This window comes from Camelina sativa, chromosome 14, assembly GCF_030686135.1.
Source record: "Camelina sativa cultivar CO46 ecotype springtype chromosome 14, ASM3068613v1".
NCBI classification, from domain to species: Eukaryota; Viridiplantae; Streptophyta; class Magnoliopsida; order Brassicales; family Brassicaceae; genus Camelina; species Camelina sativa.
Genome location: NC_141893.1, coordinates 9,148,479 through 9,172,573, shown reverse-complemented (window position 1 = coordinate 9,172,573; position 24,095 = coordinate 9,148,479). Strand labels below are relative to the sequence as shown.

General features: G+C 34.3%; 3 protein-coding genes across 3 annotated transcripts; 1 reads left to right on the top strand and 2 right to left on the bottom strand.

Annotated features, from left to right (window-relative positions):
• The first annotated feature begins 238 nt into the window (after positions 1-238).
• Positions 239-3,215, top strand: LOC147927980 (uncharacterized). The gene is made up of 4 exons (XM_087485965.1): positions 239-247; positions 1,017-1,781; positions 1,870-3,151; positions 3,193-3,215. The coding sequence occupies exons 1-4, from the start codon at positions 239-241 to the stop codon at positions 3,213-3,215; spliced, it is 2,079 nt and encodes a 692-aa protein (XP_087342091.1).
• Positions 3,216-11,513: 8,298 nt separating this feature from the next.
• On the bottom strand, positions 11,514-13,144 carry LOC104740799 (uncharacterized). The gene has a single exon (XM_010461493.3). The coding sequence runs from the start codon at positions 12,688-12,690 to the stop codon at positions 12,064-12,066; it is 627 nt and encodes a 208-aa protein (XP_010459795.1). The 5' UTR covers positions 12,691-13,144; the 3' UTR covers positions 11,514-12,063.
• A 5,845-nt stretch (positions 13,145-18,989) lies between these two features.
• On the bottom strand, positions 18,990-20,940 carry LOC104740798 (protein RGF1 INDUCIBLE TRANSCRIPTION FACTOR 1). Its single transcript, XM_010461492.3, has 4 exons — positions 20,513-20,940; positions 20,224-20,427; positions 19,909-20,124; positions 18,990-19,674 (listed from the first exon to the last, which is right to left on the bottom strand). Exons 1-4 carry the CDS (start codon positions 20,513-20,515, stop codon positions 19,354-19,356), a joined length of 744 nt encoding a protein of 247 aa, XP_010459794.2. The 5' UTR covers positions 20,516-20,940; the 3' UTR covers positions 18,990-19,353.
• Between the last annotated feature and the right edge of the window lie 3,155 nt (positions 20,941-24,095).

Sequence of the window (24,095 nt, the reverse complement as noted above, 5' to 3'; positions counted from 1 at the left end):
TGAAAAGATATATGCTTTCTTCTGTCATTACAAAAAGAAATAGATGCTTTTACCAAGAAAAATGTAACATGAGAATAATGATGCATAGGGCGTGAGGGCCTAAGAACAAGCATGCATAGAGCAATGATTAAAACCCAATCATGCTCCGGTATTTTTTATAGCATTCCTTAAGATGCTGATCTTTATAATCATTGCTTATATCGATTCATGATAGTTTTGCGTGCTAAATAAGATTATCATGTATGGGGTATAGTATATAATTTTTAACCTACTTTTAGAAGAAATATTCATAGCATATTAGCATGGCACCTTGAGAAAGAAAATTTCAAAAATCATTTTCAACATCATTTTTAGCTTTTTCTTATATACTCCCTGTTGTTACTTTAATATCAAAAGACTTAATATTTATAGGAAAACAAAAAACGTTTATACATCCACATAGTTTAGTTATTTAGAGGTTGGTATTCATAGAGACTAAATCTTTTTTTCCTTCATTATTTGCCGATTAGTAACATTTGTAATTTCGTGTTGATTAGTAATACAACAGGATAGTAAATTTTATAATCATTTAAAGAAAAAAAAATTTCTTTTCAAATTCAGTTCCATAAAACGAAGAAACTTAGTTTCAAAAGCATTAAAGGAAAAATATCATCGATAAATGTTACGATTATTTCGTCATTGTACTATTTTACATATCATTAGAATCCTAATTTTATTTGGTTTTCCATATTTTGATGATTCGCATCTTGTTTTAAAGCTTTTAATAATAATAGTACATTACAATTGTTTTTCTTAACCACAAAAACTTAATTAATAGAACAACCACATATTATTATTACATTCACAAAAGTAAATATAAAAGCACATATCACATCATTCTAAGTAAGATTGCATGCAGTCCAATCTTTTGAATCAGTAACAGTGTAGATTATATATATTGTCTTAGTTTAAATTATGGGGTTTATTGATTAGGTTAATAATAACTTGCTCATGCTCCTATTTGGGTTTTGTTCAAGAACATACCACCAGAATTATGGTCTATTAAAGGGTTTAGTACCATAGCTTCAGGTGTTGGTATTCCAGTTCACTCGGAGTTCTCTAAATTGAGTCCGTATACTAATGGTATTGTCAAATTAAAGGTTGTGGTTGAGTTGGCTAAGAAGCGTCCTTCCTTTGTTCGAGTTAAGGATCAGTTTGGTACTTCTGTGCTTGTCTCTGTTGAGTTCCAAAAGCTGCCACCAAAGTGTGGTCGTTGTGGTGAATTTGGTCACTTTGAACTCCGTTGCCCAGAGGAAGCTCTTCCGCCTATGGTCATGAGGGAAGAACCTGCAGGTTCTGTTCATCTTCCTCCTCCTGTTATGCCTATTGTCGCTGCCTCAGTTGAGTCTGGTGTGTCTTTACCCCGAGCTAGGAGCCTTCCTTCTTGTAACTCTCAGTCGAATTTTCCTACCTCTGAATCTGATTTGTTTCATGTGACTAAAAGATCCATTATTCAGCCATTAGTCTCCGACTTTGCTTCACAAGCATCTTCGCAGCACGTTACTACTTCACAGTTTGCTGCAGAGGAGGAAGCTATTAAAGTGAATCAAACTCTTCTTCGCGCTCGCCTAGCTGACTTGGACTCTGGGTTCTCTCCGGCTCTCTCTGCCAAAGCAAAGAAAAGAGCTAGGAGAAATTTGCGTCAAAAAGTTCTATTGTCTCTTTCAGGACAGTCTGGTTCAAGCTCTTCTACTCAGCCTTCCTCTCTTCAGCATGAGTCTGTTCATATCATTCCCAGTTCGGTTTCTATTGGGAGTTCGCCTGTGCGAACTACCCCCTTATCTCAAGCCTAAGTTAGTGTCACTTCAACCTTTTGCTGTATATATGAAGTGTTTTTGCTGGAATGTAAGAGGCCTTAATGGCAGTGCAAGACATTTAGCAGTTAAACGATGGCTAAGCTCTAATCGGCCTTTACTAGGAGCTTTTTTGGAAACTCATGTGAGGGAGCCTAATATATCGGATATTATAAATAATGTTTCTCCGGGTTGGAGATTTGATGTCAACTATTCTCTCACTGCGGATGATGGTCGTATTGTTTTGGTTTGGGATCCTTCTCTTCAGGTGGTAACGTATAAAAAATCAGACCAGCTTTTGTTATGTGGTGTTTTCAACCCCGCCACCAATACTTCTTTTTCTGTGGCTTTTATCTACGCCAGGAATACAATCATTGCAAGGAGGCCACTCTGGGACCTTATAAGAGAGCTTGCAGATTCCTCTCTTCTTCAGCAGTCTCCTTGGTTGCTGTTGGGTGACTTTAATCAAGTTTTATCATCTAATGAAGCTTTTTCCATTTCTCCACCAGTGTTCTCTCTTCTTGGTATGGAAGAGTTTCATGACTGTCTCTTGGAAAGTAATTTGTCAGATTTACCAAGTCGAGGATGTCTTTATACTTGGTCCAACCGATGTCCTGCAAACCCAATTGCGAGGAAGCTTGATAGGGCAATCTCTAATGATAAGTGGGTCACTTCCTTTCCTGATTCAAATGCACTCTTTGAGGCTCCTGGAGCCTCGGATCATTCACCTTGCTTGGTTTCACTCACGGAATCTGTTTCCAGACGTAAAACTCCATTCAAATTTTTCAAATTTGTTACCTTTCACCCAGATTATGCTTTGTTGCTCCAACTAGCGTGGCAGAAGCCCATTGTTCAGTCCTCACCTATGCACTCTCTTTATCAGCGTCTGAGAGAAGCAAAAATTTGCTGCAAATCTATCAATCATGGTAGTTTCAGTAACATTCAATCTCGAACAAAGGAAGCTTTTGAGGAATTAGAGAGGATCCAGCGACAAGTTCTTCTTCATCCTTCTCAGGTTCTTTTTGAGGAAGAGAAACTTGCTAGGGAATCATGGCTTCGTTTTTCTTTGGCTGAGGAAACATTTTTAAGACTGAAATCCAGAATCCGATGGTTAGATGTGGGTGATGTTAATAGTAGTTTCTTTCACAAATCAGTTCAAGCAAATCAATCGCGTAATGCTATTGTTTTCCTTCGAGATGAGCTAAATGAGAGAATTGTGGATCCTGCTCTTCTTAAGAACATGGCACTACATTATTATCAGGATCTACTTGGGACTTCTAATAGCCATGTTTCTCCTTATTCGGTTTCACATCTTCAAAGTCTGCACTCTTTTAGGTGTTCCAGTTCTCTTGCCTTACAGTTATCAGCGATTCCGACTTCTGAGGAAATCAGAGCAGCAGTATTTTCTATGAAAAGGGATAAAGCTCCGGGGCCTGATGGGTTTTCTGTGGATTTCTTTATTACTTCATGGGAGCTAGTGGGAGAGGATCTCATTGCCGCGGTAAAAGATTTTTTTATATCTTCTTCTCTTCCTAGACAAGCAAACGCAACTATCATATCTCTTGTCCCAAAGAAGCCTGAGGCAGAGCGCTTATCCGAATATCGGCCTGTTTCACTTTGTAATACAGTTTACAAAGTAATCTCTCGGATTCTCAATTTTCGACTCAAGCTTTTTCTGCCGGATGCAGTGCAATATAATCAAGTGGGTTTTGTGAAAGGAAGGATGCTCTGTGAAAATGTTCTTCTTGCCTCCGAGTTAGTTTCAGATTTTCACAAGGATGGTGCTACAACTCGAGGCTGCCTACAAATTGACCTCACCAAAGCTTTTGATAACTTGGATTGGTCATTTGTTCTCAACATCCTGCATGCTTTTGAATTACCTGTGGTCTTTATCAATTGGATAAAAGCATGTATTTCCACCCCATTCTACTCAGTATCATTTAATGGGGAATTGGTAGGGTTCTTTCCGGGCAAGAAGGGGTTAAGACAAGGAGATCCAATTTCCTCTTCATTGTTTGTGTTGGCTATGGACTTCTTATCTAAACTTCTAGACATAGCAGCTGCTGAAGGTTCTATTCGCAAGCATCCTCTCTGTATGGACCCTATTGTCACTCATCTCAGCTTCGCAGATGATGTTCTCATTTTCTTTGATGGTTCAGAGTACTCTTTGCACGGTATTTTGGATGTTTTGAGAGAGTTTCATGTTGCTTCGGGTTTGGATGTCAACCTGAGTAAGTCATGTCTTTTTCTTGATGGGAATAACTTGACCATGTCTAGAATTCTTGCTGCTAGATTTAGTCTAACTCAGGGTTCTCTTCCAGTAAGGTATCTCGGTCTACCTCTATTACCACACAAACTGAAACCGCTTGATTATCAGCCTCTTATTGACAGGATCAAAGCTAGAATTTCCTCATGGAAAGTCAGGCATCTATCTTTTGCTGGAAGACTCCAGTTAATACAATCAGTTTTGTACAGCATCATCAATTTTTGGGCTGCGGTTTTTCCACTTCCCAAAGGTTGCTTGGATAAACTTGAGCAAATCTGCAGTGCTTTTTTGTGGACAGGTGCTCCTAACTCTGCTAGAGGTGCCAAAGTTTCTTGGGATTCAGTCTGCACTCCAAAGAGAGAAGGAGGCTTGGGTCTTCGAAAGCTGCAAGATTCTAATGTTGTGTTTGGTCTAAAGTTGATATGGTTATTGTTTGCTGGTGGAGGTTCTCTTTGGGTTTCATGGATTCACAAGGTCATAATTAGAGGAAGACTATTCTGGGATACAGATTTTCAGAATTCTGGAAGCTGGATTTGGAAGAGGTTGGTCAAGCTACGCTCTCTAGCTAGACCTCACATTTCCTGTCATGTGCAATCAGGTTCTTTAGCATTGTTCTGGCATGATGATTGGACTGGTCTTGGCCCTTTAATTGATTTAACAGGTGTAAATGGTCCCATGGTTACTGGAATTCCTTCAACAAATTCTGTCTCTCAGGCCATTTCAAATGGCTCTTGGCTTTTGCCTCGTGGAAGACATCCACTTTTACTTCTTTTGCGGGCTTGTTTACCACCAACTCCACCAGAACTTTCTCCAACAGATTCAGATTATTTTTTGTGGCGTAACTCACATAATGATACGCCAGGATTTTTCTCATCTTCTAAAACTTGAGCCAGCCTGCATCCTCGTTCAACAGTTCAAGTTCCGTGGTTTAAGTCTGTTTGGTTTAGCCAAAGAATTCCTAAGCACACATTTATTCTCTGGGTGATTCTTCGGGATAGACTAACAACAAGGGATCGACTTAGGAGTTGGGGTCTAAGTGTGCCGGGTCAGTGTCTCCTTTGTTCCTCAGCTATGGAATCGAAACAACACCTTTTCTTTGACTGTGTTTTTAGCAAGGAAGTGTGGACTGCTTTCTTCGTGCATCATAATCTCTCTCCCCCGTCTCTTTTTGATGATATTGTGCAATGGGTTAGATCTCCTACGTCTAATGCCAGGCTCAATGTAATCTGTAAACTGATTTTCCAAGCCGCTATTTACTTCATTTGGAAAGAGAGAAATTCAAGACTTCACACTAGCAATGCAAAATCGGCAGCTATTTTGGTCAAAGAGATACAGCTCATCATTCGTGCTAAGTTACTTGGTCTGGATCGAAAAAATGTGTTTTTGCATTCTTCAGTGGCAGCACCACCTCAGCAACTTCATGATACTTATCTCTCCGCATGGTTTCAGTTCATACAACCTTAGCATGAAGCTTGTCCTTCTTCTTGGGTTTGGGTTTGGTTTTTAGCCGTAACTTGCTCTGTCTTCTCTTCAATTTCTACTTTAACTCTTTCACCTACTGGGTTTTTTTTCTCTTCAGTTCATCTTTTAGATCGATATTGTATTTTAAATGTTGTTCCTTGGAGAAAGAAGATGAATAAAGGTATTATTATTAAAAAAAAAAAAAAAAAAAAAAAATAAAAAAAAAAAAATAAATTGACTTCTTAACCACAAACAGGGTGATTGGAAAGAGATAATGATGAGAGTTGTAAAATACTTCTAAATTCTTCAAAGTCAGTATCTAATGAAGTTTTTGTTTGGCGCGGTGTTACGTTGAATTTATTTACCTATCAATTTTTTTTCTTTAGTTTTCTATAAACATTTAAATCAGGGTAATTCTGAAGGTTTTCTTTCACAAATTTTTTAATATGCTCACAAGAAATAGAAAGAAAAAGCACATATACAAGCTAAAACAACATCGATCGATATATTTATTAACTTATATGTTATATACTTTCTTATATATAATTTCGAATGTTTAGTAAAACAAGAGAAATGATAAAAGCAGACAGACATGCATGGCACAAAACTTTTTTTTGTTTTGGATCATATGAAAAAGGAAAAAACATGAAAAGCCAGTATGTGAATCCTTATGTTCGCATCATCACTTTTTTATCCTTTCACTGAAGTTGTCGGCTTACGTTTCATAGTGTAACTTTAACAGAGCTGTTCATTACACATTTTCACAACTAAAAATAATGAATATAGCCAAAGATAATCACTAATTCAACAAGTAATTCTTATCTTCATTAACTTTTTAATGTCAACAAAAAATGGAATTAGTTAAAAATAGTAAGATCTTTTTTTTGGTGTGTCACATTCTGGTGAAAGAAATTTACACGAAAATGATGTTTGGATGTCCCTTTGAAGATGGCCTTACTAGGAAGGAACTAAAGGACACACATGTAAAAGTGGACCCATTTCACCGCCCGAATGTCCACTACCTAAATACATAGGGGCTGATTTCTCTCTTTGCTATCCGTCTCAAATTTAATTATTTTCCCTTATCTATAGTTCTAAGGACACTACTATTAATCCTTAAACGGTTTCTTTTTATATATGTGTCGTGTTCTAATACGATGGATGTTTATTAATTAATTGAGAGGTATGCATGATCTGAGTGGTTTAGTCAACTTAACGGCATACTTTGGAGAGGGGGAACATGCTTTAAAATTATTGTAATCAACCACTTTTAAAAGTGTTAGTTCTACTTCTTCTGTGGTTTTGTATATCAGATTATTAATTAACGGTATCAACACACTCTTGATCACTGCAACAATATAGACATATAGAGCTAATTACTTCAGACATATATAACATATACTATTATATATGATTAGTGGGCAATAATTTAAGCTTTATGTTTGTGACCATATAATGCCTTCATGATGGCATGAATTATCAAACGTTTAATAATGTACACTCAGCTAGCTAGTGGACTCTAAATACATACTAATCAATATATTTAATTATATTATAAACATATTTTGACCGCCCAAAAGCCTAATTGACTGGTAAATGAAATACATGTGATGCCATGATATAATACATGAAAAAAAAGTTATATACTCGAGGCATATAAAAGTTGAATCATCATATTAAACAATGTTATCATTCGTTGAGTAGGTTCTATGGATTATGGGCGAAGATTACCAGCCGATAATAACTCGAATCATTTGTTAATTAAGCCGTACAGACACTGGGATAAAGTTATATTGCGATATATTGGACTTGTCCCTCACGACCCTTACCTGAATTAGACCCACCAAACTAGATCTAGTCAGTTGCCATTGAAATGATCCAACGAATGTAAGTATAATATGACTCGTAATTGGTTCATTGTAAACTTAACGAAATGGAGTCTTTGATGAAAAAAAACAATGGTTCATAGTTCAAGATACACAAGTCAAGACATCTTCACATACAAGTTCTCTTGAGATACCATGAATCTGAAAATATCGTAATACCTCTGTAGTGCTATATATATTATATAACCTTAAAAAGTGGCAACAAAGGCCCAACAAATTAAGACGATGATCTTGTTGATGTCTGATAAAACTCAGAATACTGAACCATGAAGCCGTGCTTATGGGTTGTGTTAATACTTTAAGAAAAAGATTCATGTGTTAGTACACAAAATTTAGGTAAAAGAGAGGTATTATAATATAGATTAGGTATAATGTTTACTCGTAATTGCCATTATTTATATAAGTAAAATCGAACTTGTAGTAGAGGCCTAGTTAATTAGGGCTTGTTCGTCTCGACCTACTCATAATTATGCAAATTATGCAATTGTCTAGCTAGTTCGCAAAATCTTGTATATCTGAGGAGGAGTTGTCAAGAGTGCGTTAATAACTTAATATTAGGCTTATTAGATGATCAGTTCGTTAATATATATATATATATTAACTTTTATAAGGCTGGTTTGCTTCTTTTTTTCTCTTCGCAATTTCGTACGACGTTCCAGATGTGGTTGTTGCCTCCATGTCTACGTTGTATCTGATAGTGTTTTAATGGACCTATGTTAGGTCGAAGATCGAATTTTGCAAGGTACAATAATGGGCCTATACAGTCTGATTTGCGCCTAAAATTTATACACAAACATCGTTGTATTCTGTTTTTCTTCTAATTTTTTAAAACTACTAAACACATGCATGTATATCTAATCATTTGAATGTTTACATATACACAGTAACATAGTTCGACATATTTGACAAAACCATTAATTTCTTGCTTACTTTAATCCTTTCAATTAGCAAAACTATTGTTTGAAAAGAATATTCACTGTTTTTACCAGCCGTCCCGTCATATTATTGGCTTTTGTAACCAATAATATGAGGCTCTTCTCCTATTATACCAAAAAAAAAAAAAAATTGAATCCACCCAATATTCACGTGAGTATAATAAGATCGATCTTATCAACAAATCAAAGGTCCATGAAAAAATGTTGACCAAAGCTAATGTATTGAAAATAATTGATCGCTTAGACAGAGATATTGAAAGTGAAACCCCTTGTCCACCCCCAAACATTAACTAAGCAATTACTCCAATTTTTCTTAAGAATTTGACATTTTTGAGATAAACGTTTTATAAACTCGTTATTCAAATTTACTTATTATTTTTAGAAATGCATCATTTTTATATATAACTAGATAATATCATGCATGTTTGTGTACATCAAGATCTTGAATTACTACAATATATCTATATACACCCAAAGATAGGGTCTACAGCAGTGATGTTAAGCAAACTCATGCATATCTTGGGAAATATTTGTTGTTTTGTATTGTTTTTGTCAGAAAAGGATATCTGGGAGATTAAAGGGAAATCAATTAATGATTTGAATTAGTTTTTTCTCTTAAGTGTTTAGGTACGATCAAAGCCGGCCAAGAGGCCAAGCAAGCCAAGCAAGCCAAGCATTGGCTTGCGGCCGTACATAATAAATAGAAAATTTCGGCCATTTTCAGTAAAAGTTTTCCTTAGGCTAGTGGTTAAGTTGTACTAACATTAACACTACCTCTCAGGTTTGATCCCCATGAGTTGCAATTAGTTTTTTTTTCTTTTTTTTTGGCTTGTAGCCCTAAAAAGTTGAGCGCCGGCTCTGGGTAAGATTGAGTTGCTTTCGTACGTATCCTTATTTTGGGTGGTTTTTCTCATACAGGTTTATGAATAATGAAAGAGAAATCAACGTATGATTGATTTGTTTTCGTATCGTATTTTGCTTCTTTTGTTCTCCTCGTCAATGACGGTTCCCAGGACTGTTACTCTATCTACCAAATTTTATTACAGTTTCACACTTATATAACTATAGCAGTATGTGTGTTAGACTGTAGCCTATATAGTCTTGTGTTGGTAGAATGGTATATTCTTGTGTAGTTCATAACAAAATATATCGTGTTCTAGTTATATCAATCAATATATTAAGAAGTCTTAGAAAATTCAAACAATTTTATTTATATTTTTAAAATCAATAATGAGAAATTGATTTTGGTGACTTGGGGATAAAGAGCTAAATTTTTGCAATATGTGGAAGATAGCTATCCCAATATATTATGCATTTAAAATTTCAATATCAAGACCAGGTTTAGTTATATATTAAAAAAGTATGATATGTTTTAAAGTCGCATGTGAGCTATGTACATTAATTATAAGTTTGAAAATATGTCCATCGAAAAAAAAGTTTGAAGCTTATCCCACCGGAACAGTATTTCAAAACTACTATATATGTAGGAGTTATACATATATGTTTTCTGGTCAACGGAGGAAAACTATTCATAAACTATAGTTTGTAGAGGGTGCATAAATATATAAAATTTCACGTATATGTATTGAATCACTCTTTTAATTAAACCAAAAAACAAAATTACAAACGAAGGTTGACTTTCTTGTCTAATCGATTGATTCAATAGGAGACACACGGTCCAATAAGGCGATTTGGTCACTGGTCTAATGACTTGATGCCGTTTGTTGTTTTGGTACATACCAAACGGACAAACGGTATAATCATACGTGGCAACATAGGCCTATCTCTCTACACATAAAATCTAAGGAGCTGCCTTTTATCTTTTCTTTTATTTCATTGTAATTTTTTTTTTACAACATGACTAGAAAGGAAAATACGATAAACCTGTATGGTAAACCACAACAGTTTGTGCCATATTCATATATTTAAGCCATTATAAATGTGTAGAATCCATCACAATAACCCAAGAAAAAAATTCATACCGCACTTATTTACTTTTTCTAATATGACGCACGTATATGGTAAGAAATAATAAAATGGAAAATTAATATACTGATAAAAAAAGAAATTGATATAGTTGATTACATCGTCGCCTCCATATACAAACCCTGTCATTGTCGGAGATTTGCCAGTCATGTCGGACTTGCTATTTTAAGAGCGAAAAGAAAGAATATTGATTTCTTAACGTTCAAAGTCAAACCAATCACCAATTCAGCACACAGCCTGACAGCCACAATGTTCATATACCGTTTCAAGTTTCAAGTTTCAACCCATGGTTTCATAGTGCCTAGTGGAATCTATATCATATAAACACCACGTCTCTGCTTAGATTCAATACACATTCGAATATACTTATATAAATTTATTTTGTTTACGTCAGTTATATTTTGATTTAAGTTTCTATTATATTGTCATATTTAATCACTTCATTCATCAGACACGAAAGCATATCTCAACGTATAATGATATGTTGAAGCTTCTATACAAGGTCTGCACTTGTAAAATGCCATATGTGATCCCATCTAGTAAAAGTTCTTTGATTGTAAATCATAGCTTAGATCGAGTAAGCAGAACTAGGACGACTTATTAAAACAACTAAATTGACATTGTTATTTTTGACACAACATGTATTACAAAGATTATAAGGATTTGATTGACACATCAACCACACATCAAACTGTAATCAACGAAAAGTAAGTATCATTGATTTGCTAGCTTTTCGACAATGATAAGTAGGTTCAAAGGATCCTTGAAAATATCATAATAAATAATATAAAATCTTGAGAGATTCTTTCAAACTGTAATTGAAGATCCACTAATTTCAAAGTTTGATTTATTTTTGCATAGAATAACTAATTATTTTAATGATATTGATAGAAATTTATGAGTAAAAATTTCTTGGTTGTGAAGCCAAGAGATTCTGGTTTAATCCATTTTCCAATATTCCACCTTAAATTTGATCGGACGTTCAAATTCTAGCTTCATATCAAAGCCTAATTGAGCTGATACTCCTCACTTTACATACAAATCAAATAGTTGTTCAATCTTCCGAAATTAGCATCACATTATACCTTTTTCACGTAACTTTTTTTTCTTTGGATAAAAAGACAACCAAAAAAAAAGCCACATTATATGATGGTTAAATTGAGAAACATCATTAATCATAATATATAATTTTCTTGTAAACATATATATGATTGATTGATTTCTAGTCTACAATGACCAAAATACACAATCAAAAGTATAAGAAGAAAGAAATATACAAATATGTTCTTGATGTAAAAAAAATATATCATCAGTGTGTAACAAAAGAAAGAAAAAAAAAATATGCTTCTTCTAATATTGTTTTCATTCTTTTATCTTTTCTAATTTATTTATTTATTCCTAAAAAACTGAAAACATTCTAAGAACATTTCCAATAGTTCTCTATTTTTATCTCTATAGTAGAGGAATTTTATAATAAAGGTAAGTTTATGAAAGTTTTACTCCAATGGTTCTCTATTTTCATCTCTAAAATTAGAGATTGCTATTTTTTTTTTCAGAAGAACCCTATTTTATTTTACAAAGGTTACTCTATAAATAAATGAAAAAAATAGCAATCTTTATTTTTGAGGTAAAAATAGAACACTAATAGGTAAAACTCACCTCTATAGAAAAAAATAGAGAAAACGATTCGAGATGGTCTAAACGACGGAGCCTTCATAAATGGTTGAAAGCTTCAACCTAAAAGATCGAACCGCAAGCTTAGCTCGTCTCGAAGTATATCTCCTCAAATTACGAGCCGAACCGGACCGGTTATAACCACCCGAACCTTTAAACGGCGCAGTTTTACTCACAACCGACCTTGATCCCTTCTTAACCGTCTTCTCATTCCCGGCGGAATCGTTAGAACCCGTCAACATCATCACCGGAGATATTCTAACCTTCTTCCGCCGACGAGACTCTTTCCCGACGGAGTTCTGTATCGCGACGCTCGCTTTAACGGCGAGAGCCGCCATATCGGACGCCGTTAAACGGTTCTGACGTTTAGAAACCGGTAGGACGAAGTAGATCTGGTCGGCCTGAAGCGGCGTTTCGGATTCTATCGCCGGGATGTGGTCGTCGTAGTAGAGTGAGTCGGAATCGCAGATGAAGTAAGAAGAAGGTCTAGAGGAAGACGAAGACGACGAAGCTGCTGCTGACTCGGCTTCAAGAACCTGAGATGGTATTACAGGAACATTGTACTCACGTAGATCGCCGTTAACCGTCACGATCTTCACCGTCGGCGAAGTATCTGGGTTTTTCTGATTGAACGACACACATATTCCCATTATGATCGATGGAGAGAGAGAGAGAGAGAAGGAGAGAGTAAAGAAGAAGAACGATTTACGAATATTTTTGATACGACGCGTCTTGCAGAGTCGGTCATGGTGGGGGATATATAGAGAAAGAGGGGGTGACAAAACCGGGTGTGATCAAAATTGAAATTACTAAACCGGTTACGGATTGAACCGGTAGGTTATTATGTTTGTTGTCTGTCCATTAAGTAGATTTTTGTCACGCATAGTAAAAAAGGACATATGTATAAAATTTTCCTTAGTTATACCTCCTAATTAACTTTCGTTTTCGTGACCTAATTAACTCCGAATTGTTTATTTTCTTTTTGATTTTTTATAATTGTTGTTTATGATCATCAGATCATGTCAACTTCACTACGCATCATACACTAAATAAGAATTGTGTAACAAACTATAAATAAATACAAAAGTAAAGTATCGGGGTTAAAATGTATTTCGTTCACGTACTGTATACATATAGTTCTTACAGAACATAATCATTACAAGGTAAAATGAAAAGAAAATTTTCTTAATCGCGGTTTATATAGTTGATTGGATTTGTAATCATGTAGTTGTTAATAACAAACGTCGGAAAATGACAAGAAGAAAAAAATATGAACAATTTGAAAGCGAAATTGGCAACGACACCGTGGCACGCACGTCGCACCACGCGTCTTCCAGTGGCAAGTCATTACAAGTGGCCTGGCCTGTTGAAATCCCAATATTGCAACTTGTATTTGACTTTAACGATAGTACAGTACATATTTTAACTTATGAAGGTTTGTTTTATTTACCTATGAAGATTTTATTGAAAGATATCATAATTTTACAAGTTTCATGCACGTGTGAGTCAACACTCAACACAATTATGACAACTTTTTAGGCGGCAGCTTATTACCTTAACAAATAGTAGCATAATACAATTAGGGATCGGAGTTTGAACTATATATACTCCAGAAAAAGAAAATATAGACCACACTAAAATACTGGAATCAATAATATAATCTGAACTAGCTAGTAAACACTATACGAAAGAAAACAAATTATGTGCTCTCTTTCCAGTTTTTATTTTTCACTTTGACTGCTACCAGTTTCTCACATATTAAATTTTAAGTTTCCATGCTTCATTATTAGCTTAATTAAGAATGAATCTGAAACATGTGTAAGTTTTACACTATACATAGTAAATTAAATACTACAACAATATACTTCAACAATTTCACATATGTCTCGTTTCCAGGTTAGTCAAATTTGTAATTTAATCCAACTGTGCTTTTCTGACGGCATCCAGCTGTTATTAGTGTCTCATTTCAATAATTACATCGTATATATCATATATGTGAAACAACTTGCAGTGTAAAACCGTATTTACGTACTTTTGTTTTGGTCAACAGCTCAACATGCATATATGGTAATTGGTAAAGTACTTTTTTCTTTTAAGAGCATGGTAAAGTACTTGATATCTTCAGTTCTCCACCAAACCGAGTAAAGTCGAACGGGTCGCATGCCATGCATAATAAATCAAACAGGCTTCACATGTTCACACATTGACTTATTTAGTAGACCGAGCTAGCTATAAATACATATATAGTCGTGATTTAAATCGAACATTTCTTTATATATCTTTGCAGTTGAAGTTCAACATTTAATTTTTGACATACATTTTTTGAATTTGACGAGCGAGAGTATCCATACGACCATACCATACCATACCATACCAACTTCAAAGTTCGGAGTTGAACTTATATATACGGTCAAACTAACAATATCATATACCCTAAGACCTACGCTACCATATTCTTTCTTTTTTGGTATATAACGCGGTATAATATTAGTTCAAACTTCAAACCACAAATCAAGTAATTAATTTGTAGGTGCATGCCTAGGCATGTATGCGTATACAAGCGTTCGGTCTTTTGGTATTTTTATTTGTGCCTTTTTTTGGTTGGGTTCGGTTAATTAGTATCATCGTATGATTCTAGTAAAGCTATAAATTATAAGCTTAATCCTTTAACAAAATCTATTCCATTGCAGATGATAAAAATGAATAAGAAAAGTTCAAAATATATAAGACTCTATCAACCCATTTGTTTTATTTTTTTCATTGTCTCTTAAAGCCTGGCTAATGCATTTTACCCTCGATTTTGTGAGACTATCAATTGGTAGAGAGTAAAGATGTAGAGTCTAGTCTAATAGTATATGTTAGACTTTACATAATATTTCAGAGAAATAATAATTGATGTTAAGTAAAACGTACTAATCAAATTCATTTGTCTTCAAACGGTGTTTAATTTTCTTTTGTGTCGGTGTTTACCGCATTTACATAATTAGCGACTTAAAGCACACCGATATTTCATCAACTACGTGTGCCAATGGCATGTTTAAGTATCAACACAATACTATAGTAATATTTTTATATTAACTGCAAAAATAAAGTTCAGAGAGTAACATATAGCTAAACATCAATAGTAAACATTTGTGCAAAATAACCTGTGTGAGAGCAAAAAGGTATTAAATTTTGTTTTTTTGACATTATTTAAATTTGTTCTATAAATGGATTAAATGGAAAATTGATTGCTTATATATGTAATAGTAAAATACATTATACATATTATGTATATTGTATCAGTTTGTGCAAATACGGGCACACCTGGCCGATGACTAAAGATCACGTTCTCACGTCGTTGTAGCAACTTCGTATGGATAAAATTAATTCACAAGAAATTCCACATGAGATAAAATCTTCACACGAATCAAATCAATTAAATATCATAATTAGGGACCAGAAAGTTAATGTGGTTCGCGATATGTCGTCTGATTAAGTGACGATGTTCACATGTTTGCCCGACAAATTCGAATTTAAAAACAACTTACATATCTATCATCAAAACAAAATTAAACTATTACAAAAAGAGAACTCCAAATAAGACGGCAGATATAAGCCATATAATGTGTGGACAGGACCTTGTCACACGTCGTCTTTGTTCCTTTACCAGAAGTATTCCTAATTCTGGTTTTTATATATATTCGTGTTGATAACTTGCACTTAATTATAACTTCCGATATTTATCTGAACATGTTCATATGGAGGAGGTAGCGTAGAGTTGGGGTTATTAAGGCCCATAACTAATCTGGGAAAAATGGGCCAGTCAGTGGCCTTACATAAGTTTCTTATATGTAGATGATGCTTGCTCTTCATGCCCATCGATACATATATACAGGTGCTTTAATTTTGCTAAACATGGCCTTGAGAATTTGTATTTCTTCACCAATTGTGTCCATCTTCCTTTTTGGTCAAACCAATGTTTTTGCATTGACACAAAAAAATTGTCAAAAAGAACTATACAGTGTTACATTATTATGCCTCCTGGTCTTAATATACGATTTTTTCTTTTGAGTTTCTGGCCAATCAAAAAGACCTTAATATTTTAACTTTCTAATCTATTTTTTCTCCAACTAGAACGTATAAACTACTATAAGACTGACGAATCTTTCAGAAATTAATCTCGACCATACTTATTTAATTTAAACACTCGAATACTAGATTTAATTTCTTGTACACCCTTTTCTTTCAAATTATATATTTCTAAAAAAGTTTTTGTAACCCACGTCGGTGTATAGTTGCAAACTAAACAGAAAAAAAAGAAGTATTTGTCGATATATAGATATAGTAGCAAATCCTCAGCCCGCAAACGTCAATTTACATACTAGATGTTTGCAGAAGCACACCAAAGTACAAGTCATTCACTGTCGAAATTTGTTTATATGTATATATGTATATAATTTTACTGTCAAAGATAAAGCTATATATATTCCTGTGAGGTATATACAAATTTCGTCGTGATCTGTAGATATAATATGAGTTTTCCAAAAGATGGATCCCCACGGACCATAAATGGCCTCAGCATTATATCTATATATATGGCCCCATGCTGAAAACTATCCTTGCCTACCTTTTCTAGTGTATAACCAATGTATGAGTGGACTAGTGATTCAACTAAATATAATAGCCGAGAGTAGATTTTAATATTTAAATGCAATACATCAACAAATAATACAAGACTATTAACGACAACGTCTAGCATAACAATGAAGAGACCAATACGTAACTATTGATTCCACATTTCCACGAACCAGCAGAGCCTTATGTATGAATAACGGAACTTACTTATCCGATCTAGTTTACTTTCAATCTATAAGGTTTTGCGTTGTTAATAAGTATCCAACAAAATTTGAACCATAGATATTTTTGATATATACAATTGAATATGCCAGTGTTTATATGTATACTGTGGAAAGTCCCGCTTCCATCGTAAATCGTAGATCGAATATAATAGGGTTATGAGACACAAAGACAGAAGGGTAAGGGGTTGTAGCAGTTTAGATTATCCAAAAAATAATAAGACGCTCAGAAAACCGCTGCAGACCAACTCTATTTGTACATAAAAATGGTTCATAGTTAATTCGCAGCAGTTTTATTTCTATTATCTTTAAACTGCATTATTACAGACTGTATTTATAAATAGTGAATAAAAAATGGTCTAATCCGCTGATGGATTAATTCGTCTTGACTGCTACAACCATTCACACCCAAAACATAATGCAAGTGATAAAAACAATCACATGTGATATATTTGCGATTTGCGATTTGTGAAACATGTAAAATAGTTCAAAATTTGTGTCTTCTCTTAGTCAGTAGTACCATAGTTTTATGTTTTTGCTAACGCTAATAACATAACTATAAGTGTTCATTAAGAATTAGTAGTTATATTCCACATTAAGTAAAGTTACAAAAAAACAAACAAAATATCACAATTCCGATAGCGACACTAAAGAAACTATAGAGAGAAAATAGTTAAAAGACATCACAACAAATCCTTATCCCAGCATTTGTCGTGTAGCTAGCTTTCCCATTGATAATAGTATTATTATTGATTACTTAACGTCTTGGGAGACTGAACAAGATAACTCCACACACACAAGGCTTCACGTGGTCCCTCCTCACGGTCTCCATTCACACGTGTCATACATTTAGTGGGCTTAATCGACACGTGTCGTAGTCGAAGTGACGAGGATGCGCAACTGGCTCGAAGCCCGATCGAAAAGTCAGTATTGCCCCCATTCGGTCGCTGCCTAACCTAAGCCCGTGGGGGCCGTCCACGAATACGTGGCAGAGCCACCGTCCTTGGCCGCAATACTCTCTTTTGTATATAGTACTACATGTTTTGTTTTCGTTTTTGGTAAGGATAGTTTTGAAATAGCATAAGGCTCTATCCAAATGAATAAGATTAGAAATAATAAAAGTTTCTTGTTCTTATATGTTCAAAGATTTGAACAGAAATCCAAATGCATACATATGTTGTGGTGGCCTGTACAATCCAAGAGACTCCGATATTTTTTGGAGATACCATTTTTTATTGTTTTTTTGGGTAACAACTAAATTTTCACACATTTAAAAAAGCACACATTTTCACTTCTTATGGTCATGATATTTTTGTGTAACTACTACGGCTTTAAAAAAAAAAAAGATAGCTATACAAATTCTATATATATATATTAAAAATATGTATGGGTGATCGCCTCATAAAATAAACTTTTGATGCTAAAAATTTTGATGGGACAATTAGCTCCAAATTAGTTCGATCATTTTTAGTAAAGAATTGTGATCTTTGAAAACCCTAGTTCAGAGACCGAATGTAAATTTGTGGGATACATAACTAAAAAATACGGGAAACGATTTTTGTGTGTCACTGAATTTACGAAACTGCATTATCAAAACATTATCTGTAATTCATAAAAGTGTGCCAATTATTCGATTCCGTGGATTAGTGTAGAGCTTAAAACATGATGTTGAATAAATTTAAGAGAGATCATAAAAAAGTAATGAAAACCCGTCTCTTAACGGTGAGAAGAGAATCGCAGCCTTTCGGATTCCACACGGCTCTTTATTATTTTTTCATCTTCTATCCCACTTGCTTACTTTTTTTTTTTTTATATTGCATAATAATATTCTTTAGTGTATACTATTATAATATTCTTCTTGATTACGTCAAACTACAACAAATCAATCAATTGTATTAAAAAAAAATGTTTCAGTGACACTCCTGCGACTTTAATTTATACAAAACTATGTAAGTATGACGCCATGACTTCAGTTACACATTTTCGTATACTATTAGCATAATTCCAGTCAGGATAAGTAAGACTATATATTTATTTCTTTAAACATATGGGTGAAATACTATAATGTTAGAAAATGGTGAAGAGATTACTGCAGTTAGACAACGCATCCGTTTTATAATATTTCACTTGATATAATATTATTATTATTGTATAAACAAAAATTAATGTACACAATTACATGACAATACAACACAAAAGCCATACCTTTTAGACAGTCTAACACCTTGAGCAAACACTTTCACTATAAACCCTAATTCTTCTATATTTATAAAAAATGTATTTATGTATGTGTCTAATTATTTTTGACTTTACCTTTTAGATAGAAAAAAACTATAAGAAAAAAGAAAGACACTGGCCCATTTACAACATTATGACTACATCCTAAATTTCACCCCAAGTTGTGTTATACAATGTATCGGTATTTATACTTATATTTATAATTATGGGGTTTGAAACTTAGTAATTATCTTTTGTCTAGAACGGAGCACGGTGAGGGACACCCTTTCGTCTGCTTGAGTTCCGGTGATTGTAGATCGGAGGTGTTCCTGGAGAGAAACTAAACCCACCTTCATCACCAGAGCTTGAAGACCTTTGATCACCACCACCTGGACCGTAGTCATCGAATCTAACGGTTGAGATTGAAAGACCACTCATCAGACGGTTGAAAGCATTGGTCTTGCGCATCTTAGTTGGTGTTGTAGCTTCATCTGATTCCGAACCACCTTGGTACTCTCTACCATGCTTCCCTTTCAAAGAGAAGGTTAGAGTTGTATCTCCTCTCTTCATCCCTCCAAGCTGAACAGTCAAAACCCATAAAGGACACTTAAAGTCATTCCACAACTCACATTCCAAAACAGAGCATATCCAAAATGAATCATCAACAAAGCTTAACCAAAACAAATAAAACTTGATATAGATTTCGTTAAGAAGTGAAATGCGTTAATGGGTTTAGAAAAAAAAGTTGAATTTTTGTTTAGACAAGAAATGGTGAAAACAGGGGAAAAAAAAAACAGAGTGGTATGTGTTTACCTTGCAGCCGAGAGAGCAGAAACGGAAAGAATCAAGGAGGCTTCTGCAACAGATTTCACAAGTGTTTGTAACACCTTTGCCGAATCTAGGCTGAGGTCTTTCATTGAGGAACACAATCTTTGCGCTGTTGATGATATACGTCTGGACGCAAGAGATGTCTATAAACTTCTGTATCTCATTCACTCTCACCACGTTATGGTACGAAGATCTTCGTATCTGCAAAATTTAATATACATTGAAATAAATAATACTATAAACATGAGATTTGTGGAAGGAGCAAAAAAAAAAAAAAAAGGAAAGAGATATTGGACTGACCTGAACAACACGATGGTCTTTATGTTTGACTAAACAGTAAGAGCAAAAGGCCTTTCCAGCACAATCAAGACAGAACAGGTTGCATTCGTTTTTGTTTGAGTCGACGTGGATCGAACAGGGGACGAAGTAACTCCCTCGTAGCATTGGCATTAACCACGGTGGAATCGTACAGTCTTCTTCCTCCTCTGTTCTTATCATCGGTCCCTGAGATTACACAGAAGCAAGAAAATCAGAAACTGATTATATAATAAGGGAAGAACAAACAAGAATGGTGAAAGAAGAGACTCACCATGACTTTCTTGTGATTGGCCTTGAAGGCCCCGAAGTTGAGTTTATGATTGTGGTTTTCGATAGCCAGATTTGCGAGCTCTAGTGTATACAAAAAGAGACCTAGGAGAAGAGGGAAGAGGGAAGAGGGAAGAGGTATTGTGAAAGCGGCGGCTGAAGAGAGAAAATAAAAAGGGGTTTTTATTTTTATTTTGGTTTTTTTCTTAAGGCGGTCACACGATAAGTTTATGCGGTTTATATTTCATAGGAAATTCATTTTTTTTTTAAATATTAAAATGTTTATTTTTGTTTATTATTAAAGGTATCTTTTTTGTTTGTTCCTTAATTACATTTTTCTGACTCCTTTATTTGGGAAAAATCAATTTGTTCTTTTTCTTTATTATTTGAGGAAATCATTATCTCTGCTTTTTTTATTTTATTTTCCAAGTCCTCCAAAGACGCACGTATCTGTGTGAATATGCGTGTCTGTTCAGTGTGCCATCTAGAAGACCAAAAAGGAAATTTATAAAAAAGGTTAAAACTAAAGGTAGAAAATGCGATATTATTTTTCATATATGGTCATAATAATTACAGTTCTTGATATTTATCACAAGATAAATAATATATATAGCTTACTAATTTTTCAGCGTATGATGTTTTGTTATAAAATGGATAGATAGATATAACGGACAAACACATATGTGGATGTCAAATCTAGTTAAGCCTTTGAGAGTGATACAAAGGAACAACCACACTTAAATTTTGAAGAAGTCAAATAAGAAATGGAAATTAAGTATGGTCAGAATTAGATAGACAAATTGTATTATCCTAATTCTTTTTAGACAATTAGATCGAAAATAAATAAAAAAGAGAGATAAACTGAAAATAAAAAGTGGGGAGGTGGCAATCGATGAAAAGCTTTAGACAGATCGACGGGTATGAGAAGAGACAGAAGAGAGTAGTCTGGTTAAATGTGAACCCTTGGATGAGAAGAGAGCCTTCTCGTATAATCCTTTTCCTTTGGGACGTGTCGGACGCTTTTGCCCTGCTTCTCGTTCACACTCGTGGGTAATCCTGAGCCGTCGACTTAATAATAGAGACTATAGAGTCATAGGTCAGCGTTGAGCTGCCACGTTACTTAACGTGATCCAAGAAATAATAAATGAAGTTCGTTTATAGTTGAAACAAATTTTTGAAAAGTAGAGAGTCTAGATGGATAATAACAATGGAAACAATTAATGTAAAAGTGTGTGTATCGTTTTTTTTTACCTGTTAGATTCTCTGGTAAAAGTCAAATCGTGTTAAAAAAAAAGAGTCAAATCAAGTAGTCTGAGAATACCTTTGTACTTAGACGTCATTATGAGCAATGATGCATTTCGATACTTTATCGGGTAATGAAATGTGAAAGTTACAATAAATCAAATGTTAATGATATGTAAAAACTTACCAATATTACGAACTACAAATCACAAATTACGTAAGAAATTTGAAATTTAGACTACCAAGTTTGTAGTATACTGAACAAAATAGAACATTTTCTAAATGTGCTGAGATTTTGTATTGTATCATAAATTTTGTCTCTTGATGCCGAATGAAATTTACTATCTTAACTAAGGAGATAAGCATGTAATAAAAGAGAAGTGTGATCCACGTCATAAAAATAGATATGAACAAAATGTTACCACTAATAGTTAAAAAATGTAATTGGAAAATCCGACCGAAGAAAGTAATGAGCATAGAGCGGCGATGAGGAAAGTGGACGAAACATCTTTTTGTGTTCTTATCTCTTCAAATTGGCAAAAAAGAAACAAAAAAAAAAGCAAAGAGTCTTCAAACAATAACACGAACGTGACTCACGTGACATTTGTTCACCGTTTGACCACGTGTGTCGTTAGTAAAACGAGGGTAGTCTTAGTAGTTAGTACAGGCCAATATCATGCAAGTTTTAAGTTCCAAATCATGCATGAACTCGAGAATATGAATCCAAACAACCTTTATAGCATTGGTCCTATGAAAAATGAACCGGGTCGATAATGTTGACCATAACATCAAATTGGAACGATATCTAAACTAGTTAAACCCATACCCCATCCATACTTTGGACAAGTCAGACCAACGCCAGCTGCGAGGTCGAGACTATAATGTATTGAGTTTTCTGTCCATAATTTTCCAAGGAAAAAACACACTAATAAACCTTTTTTTTGTTTTGTTTCCTTGTTCTAGTTTTGGGAATGCGGACAAATGGAACGAACCTTACCGAATTATACATTGGGTACTATTAGGCGTGATGGGTCCTCTACTGTCTACTTTATATCATTACCCAAATCGTATATATTTTGTTTAACGAAGGTTAGTGTGCAATTTGGATGACCAACAAAAAGTGCAATTTGCAGCACGATAAAAAGGGGTTTTAACGCTTTATTTTGAAGAGTTGTTTAATATTTGGGTGCTTCACTCTCTTTTGCAACTTGCTTCTGGTGGCGAAGAAGAGCCAATTGGAAACATGTTTGTCCCTTATTTAATCACACGCTTCTAAAAGTATATCCTCGAACTAAGAAAATTACAATATTCATTACTTTGTGGTTTGATTTAGATTAGAGCTGAACGTCATGATGATACTAGATTAGGTATGAATATAAAATTCGACAACGCCTTTTTAACCATGAAATAGTTTATAGCTATCTATGATACACATTAATTAATATATTCAATAAGATCTTATCAACTTATAACAGATTATTCTTTGAGCAAAAGGATTACAAAATATTAAATATTTTCTTACTCCGATTTATCTCTCGTGATTTAATTTCTTTCGACAATACATAAATTGTATGGAGATAGGAAGCTGCATGTAAAAAAACTAGTAAAAGTTGGGTATATATCAGGAAAAACATATAGTCTTCTGACACTTCTGAAAGGAAATGTTTCTACATTAAAGAATTTCATCAAAAGCGGTTTGTTCGAAAAGAACAACATTTGTTAAGACCTACAGGTTCGAGAGTACATTAAACCCTACCCTAGTATATATAAAGTATAGCGAACTTTAAATTTGAACTAACAAAAAAAAAATGTGAATGAACCACAAACATCCATATAGTAAACCACGCATAACCATTAGAGTATTGATATGGTCGACTAACCCTCCGAAACGGCGAGGAGTTATACGAAAGTTACTTATAAACTCGAAATTGTCATTCGAAAATTCAAAAAGGACTCTTCGTGTAAGGGTAAAGACAAGGAGATGAATGAATGATATAATCTCAGAGAAATTAATAAACTATGAATACGCATGAAGAATTGAAGATACGAAGACAGCATTTATCGGAGTTAGGTCCTCGATTTGGGGAAGTAGCTTTTCAAAGAAACCATGTATACGGACAAGGATAAACCTATAAAAAGTATACGCGACGGAGCATTATTTAGCCGACAAGAGTCACTATCCTACGTGTCTCTTTTAACAGTATCAGCCACCAGGTGAATCGATCTCTATTTACAATAACGAACGTCAACTAATTCATATTTACGAAACCTTCGTCCAAAATCTTTTAGCCTCATCTGTATGGGCTAATGTAATTCAAGATTAGCTACACATCTCTGTCTATGTC